The 6,000-nt window shown below is 45.5% G+C and overlaps 1 protein-coding gene across 1 annotated transcript in view; it reads left to right on the forward strand.

The window, feature by feature from the left end:
* Nucleotides 1-2,907, forward strand: part of Morc2 (MORC family CW-type zinc finger 2) — a 43,641-nt gene extending 40,734 nt beyond the window's left edge. The window contains exons 26-27 of the mRNA XM_075944078.1: nucleotides 430-618; nucleotides 1,371-2,907. Of these exons, the coding sequence (XP_075800193.1) occupies nucleotides 430-618; nucleotides 1,371-1,439 (258 nt within the window). The 3' untranslated portion in view covers nucleotides 1,440-2,907. The remainder of the gene's footprint in view (nucleotides 1-429; nucleotides 619-1,370) is intronic.
* Nucleotides 2,908-6,000: the final 3,093 nt, after the last annotated feature.

Below are 6,000 nucleotides of genomic sequence, written 5' to 3' on the forward strand. Positions count from 1 at the left end.
CTCAGTGACTGTTTCTGAGCAGATCATACTGGGATACGACTTAAAATTGTTTTTAACTACTTTTAACCACTTCATAATAAAAGGCTTTGTTGTACAACTAAACAAATCTGGGGATAATTGCTGTTGGTAGGTGGTTGGTAGCTCTTTGATCCTAACACGATGTTGGATATACAAGTCCTGTCCTGGAGTTAGAAAGGTGTGATTAAGCTAGAATGATTCCACAGTCCTTTTTAGCTGTGTGGAAGGTAAGCCATCCTTGCAGTTTACTAAGCACTTTGCTGAGTGCACTGTATCCTCATCCTTGTGGTATCCCCAAAGGACTGCCACTAAAATCTCTTTACCTTGGTTCTAGAAGACTGCATTCCCCCAGTACTGAAATAAACCCAAGTTACTTGTGAACTTATGGCCCTATCATGTTTCCTTCCGCAGAAAGAGTACTTCAAGCAGTATGAGGTGGGACTCCAGAATCTGTGTCATTCCTACCAAAGTCGTGCTGACTCACGGGCAAAAGCCTCAGAGGAGAGCTTGCGCACCTCTGAGAGAAAGCTTCGTGAGACAGAAGAAAAGTTACAGAAGTTGAGGACCAACATTGTAGCACTCCTGCAAAAAGTACAGGAGGTGAGCCAGCAGATCCCTTGGAGAAGCTAGACTAACTGGTCTTGGAGTGAGGCTGGACTTTTCACAGGACTATCCACCCACAAGAGTCTGTTTTCAGCCCTGGCTGCTCTTGAGTCCTCACAAGAGGGCTTGAAGTGATAGAGCTGCCTGGGCCTCGTCCCAGCCAGACCCCACAGACCGTATACAGTTTGCTTTGAGAACACTTTAAGCCATAAGCAAAATTCTTACTTATCTAAATGGGTCCCAGGTGGAGTTGAGTAGTGGAGAAGTGGGATGTTGCCCTTAGGGGTCTGGTACATCTTTCTTCTACACAGTAGACTGGGGGCAGGCTGGTAGAGAACCTAGAGCTACGAATGGGGTGGTCTCTAAAGTAACGAAGGAGACTGAATCCAAGGGGAGGCTACTAGACTAGGATGGACTCTGGAGACTAGGATCTGACTAAGCTGTAGTAGGGAGTTATGGATGGTAGGAGAGGCAGGATCTCTAAGTATGTGGTTTGAACCCAAGAGCGGAACATTACTGGGGGATGTGGCATAGTCCAATTTTCAATATAAGACACTAGGTGGAGGGATGCAGAGAACCTGGCATTCCTGGGCATACACAATGAGTTCTAACAAGGGATAACAGATTTAGAAACAGGGCAGGAACAAGAAGCAGAGAGCTGGGCAAGAGAACAGAATGGAATTCTGGCCTAGTCCTAACCCCCAACCTGTTTTCCTGCTCCAACTGACCCCCACCCCACTCTGTTCCAGGACATAGACATCAATACAGATGACGAGCTGGATGCCTACATTGAGGACCTCATCACCAAAGGGGACTGAGGAGCTGGGAGGCAGATAATTCCTCTGCACACCTGCCTCAGCACAGCAGCTTCTGGGGAAGGGGATTTCATTAGTGAGTTGGTGGACTTAATCTTGGTTTGACTCATGTGGGCCATTTGTGCTTTGGGAAGGAGATTCCTTGAATCTTCCTCCCTAAGTTTACATAAATATTTATTTTTTAAAAGAGAAGATGTTAATGCCTGCTGTGAGACTGTTCTTTTGTGTGACTCTTGAGGAAAGGGCACAGAGTCTGAGCCATTGAGCTCCTGGAACCTCAACATAGGATGAAGCAAGCACCAACCTGAAGTTGGAGAGGCTCCGAGGACAGAAGATCAACAATGGGATATGAAAAGTATGTGGCCCCAGAGACTGAGATCTACAAGACCCACAAGGGGGTGATCAAAGCAGGTCCAGTATCAGAAAGACTTCCTGTAGCAGATCTCCTGGTGTCCAGTCTGGGCTATGTAGGTCTGTAGGCTACCTGAGCAGCTGTCAGAGTCATCCTGGCTGTGTTACCCAGGCAGCCTGGAGATGATTCTTGATGCTCCAATTTCCCAACGCACCACCTACTCTGTTGCTGAAGGAGCCATTTCTCAAGTCAACCACACTGTCCAAGCTCAAACGTAGACAGCTCTGACTGGTCAAATTGCTGGGCTGGATAGCACTCTGAATGTTGAACTCCAAAGATTCTCAGGGTGTGCAGGTGTGAAAGAGCTCTCTGGAGGAGGAGGCTTCCTCAGTGGTGCTAGTTCCTGGAGAGCCTTTGCTGCTGCTTTTCTACTATGTCCTTTGTGGACTTCAGAGAGCCCAGCACCTCCCATACTCTGAAACAGTGAGGAGGAGGAGGACCATGTGCTTCAGACAACTATTCAGAACCGGAAAGGCAAGAGTTTCATCTGATGGCCATTGGGAGAATTCTGGTTCTTGTCCCACCAACTCTTCACTTCTGTTGAAGACCACTGAAGATAGAACTGTGACTTTGTACTCCTGATCCAAAACACTTTGGGTTTTGTTTCCTACATCTACCCACTTGCCATGGTGTTTGTAGAAGATGGGGAATTGGTGAGGACTATGCACATGTGGCTAGAAGTGCCTGCTTGGGTTCTAGGCTACCCCAGACTATCCCATCTGACAATTCCTGATGCAGGATTGTTTGGGGGAGGGGGGTATCATTCAGAAGTAGTCCTTTTCTCTGGAACATTCTCCAATAGAAGGATTTCCTGTGTTGGTGCACATAACCCCCAATCCAACTTTCTGTTGACCCTATCCAGGCAGTGTGTGGTCCATTTTTGTCTCTAAACCCGCTGTTTAAAGAAAATTGGTCCTGCATTTTTACTGGCAGGTAATACTTCTTTTTTTAACCTACACATGTAATCAAAACACGTTACCATAAATTTCTACTGGTGAGACTCCTTAAGTTCAGTACATTCTTATGCGAAATACAAGATCTTCCTCTTCACCTGTTACATATCCACTGTCTTTGTTCTTAGCTTCACTTAACATCCACAGACACGGAACAACTTCATTTCCTAGATGTTTTATCTTTAACTTTCTGGATATACTAAATCCAACCTCAGCTTTTCTTAATGCTGCTTGTTCCTATGCAGAGGTCCTACTGTTCTGATGGCAAGATAAAATGTAGGGTCTTTCCTGGGAACAGCATGAAATAGCTGACCTTGGAACTGATTCATAAGGTATCCACCAGCTCTAAAAGAGAGGGATAGGGTTGAAGATGCTAAGTGACACGTGGACATGATAAGAATTCACTTATGCTGGGCGGTGGTGGCGCACGCCTTTAATCCCAGCACTCAGGAGGCAGAGGCAGGCAGATCTCTGGGAGGTCGAGGACAGCCTGGTCTACAAGAGCTAGTTCCAGGACAGGCACCAAAGCTACAGAGAAACCCTGTCTCGAAAAACCAAAAAAAAAAAAAAAAAAAAAAAAGCACTTATTACAAAGGGCTGAACATGAAAAGCAAGGCTTCTACCTGATCCCCATGTTCTCCCTAGAGATCAGATTATTCATCTTGGATACAGCAACACATCTGCCCTCTTGGGTTTCCTTAGGTTTTTCATCAAGTACGTCATACTTTGTTTCAGAGTGAGTCTAGTATGCGTCAACTTTGTTCTGAACCATCACAGGACATTTCATTATCTTGAATGTGTTGTCATGTAACAGTCTGTGAACACTTGTGTTTCTAACATCTGTAAAAAAAAGCTGTGGTGTGTGTATGCTTTTATCCATTACACTTGTATAGAGGGTAAATTCCAGAAAGGACATCAGATACATTCCCATTCTGCTCCCAACAGCTTCAATTGTAACTCACTAATAGTGGGTATCTCCAAAAGTGATACTGGGCATCACAAATGTGACTGGACATTTTCATTGGCTTGCCCAGGTGTTTTTGTTTTGTTTTGTTTTTGTTGTTGTTGTTTTGGGGTTTTTTTTTGGTGCAGAGGTATATGTAGTTCTGAATCTAGGACTAGGGATCTTTTTGTAAATCATGAGTTTGCAAAATCCTCAGGAAAATAACTTAGTAGGACTTAGAATTTCCAACTCCATTTGGGAGTAAAATACTGTCTACTACCAGGTAAAAACAAGGACATAACACTTGTTTTCCAAGAATTAGTACAGGCTGAGGAAACTTCTGGTTTCTTCATTTCGTCTGTCTGAGAGACACTGCTTTTTATCTTATAGGTTCATATTTCCCATGTTATCAGCACCTGGCTGATAGTTGGCACCTTTAGGGATCAGTAGTAAATTAAGCAAGGTAAGACTCCAAATTTGCCATTTACACAGAACTCAAGTTTGGCCTGAGTGTTTTGTACCTCCTCTGGCTACTTGGCTCCTATTTGGAAGGTCATCCAACAGGGTTGGGTGAGCCTGAAACATCCTGAGAATTCTGCAAGGCTCTGGATTGTAACTGCAAGTTACCACTTCCTGCATAAACATTAAGAGGTGTATATTAATTACAAACCTTGGCCTATTAGCTCAGTCTTATTAACTAGCTCTTACAACTTAAATTAACTCATTTCTTTTATATACTTTACCACGAGGCTTGTGACTTGTTACCTCATGTCTGTGTTCTCCAGTAGCTGCTGGCATCTCTCTGATTCTGCATTCTTTCTCCCTCTGTTTTGATTTCCTGCCTAGCTATATTCTGTCCTGCCATAGGCCAAAGCAGCTTCTTTATTAGCCAGTGGTAATAAAATATTCACAGCATACAGAGGGGCATCCCACTTCACTGGACTTCACTGGAGATGGAACCTAGGAGGCTCCATGTTCAACAGCCACACTGTACTGGCTTTGCAGGGTCAGCTTGACCCAGAAGGCAGGACTCCAAACAGGTTCTGCCTTCAGACTGCCAGTTCCCTTGCACTGCCTAGGGACCCTCTCTATGATGGCAGGGATGGTGAGGCAAGATGTTCAGGTGCCAGGGCCACTGCTGGCTTCAGCAGAAACTTCCTTCTTGCAAGGTAAAAAGTCGTTCTGCTCTTTGTTCCTTAGGGGGTTACATTGCAGACAGATCTTCTAGTTTAATAAAGCCACAAGGACAGACAGGTTCCTGCTTGAGAGCCCAGTGTTTCTAAAAAGTCTGGAGCTGTGGGCTGAAACTGGAATGGGGGCCAGAAACCACTCGCTGTCTTGATTCCCAGTTTTTGCTTGTAGGGTTCTCTGCACTCTACCAGCTACCTGTAGGCCTTCAGGTGTTTACAGAGTGGCCCACATTAAGGACTACCATCATCAGGTCAACTTCATCAGTATCCAAAAGGGAAGGCTGGGCTTCTATGCAGCTTCTGCCAGACCTGTGCCATTTCCTGGGGTGCTTATCCTCAGCAGTTGCCAGCTAATACCTGGAAGGGGGGGGGGCTTTTACCTTGAGAGGGCAAAGAATCATAAAGATTCATGTCCTCGACCTTCCTGGGATATTTACAGGATTCTCAGGGTCCCCTGCAGTCCCCTTTTAAAGCTGTGGCCAGCTCTACTCTGTGACTTACTGTCCTCCGCACCCCTCCCAGAAAGCCTCCCCAGTAGTTTGGTCACTAGACTGGCCTTGGGGTTATTCAGTGGGTACTGGGAAGGAGTCTGACAGCCTTTTTCTTCCGTTCTTTTGTGATTAACCATCAGCTACCATGGCACCACATTTGCCCGAGGATTGATTATGTAACCCAGAGGACACAGCACTTTAGTAGCCACTCATCTCTGGAGGTGACTAACATCCAACACTGGCCTCCTTACAACTGGCCAATAGAGGCATTCTGTGGAGTGTACCACTCCCAATCCAGACAGCATCTACACCAAGTTAAACAGATGACAGCAGGCTGGCCATTTGAAGCAAGCTGAACCATACAGCCCTTCCCATGTCTACCATCTTGCAGAAAAAAGCTCTTGGACAAAAGAGTGTGTAGGGTTACCTGTAATGATCCTCCACAGAAAGCTGAAAAAAGACTGGAGCCATGGCTCCACAGTTAAGAGCTATTATGGCTCTTGGACAGGACTCAGGCTTTGGTTTCCAGCACCTACAGAAGGCTCACAAATGCCTCTAGTTGCAGTTTTAATGCC

Source organism: Microtus pennsylvanicus, chromosome 12 (genome assembly GCF_037038515.1).
Source record: "Microtus pennsylvanicus isolate mMicPen1 chromosome 12, mMicPen1.hap1, whole genome shotgun sequence".
NCBI lineage: Eukaryota > Metazoa > Chordata > Mammalia > Rodentia > Cricetidae > Microtus > Microtus pennsylvanicus.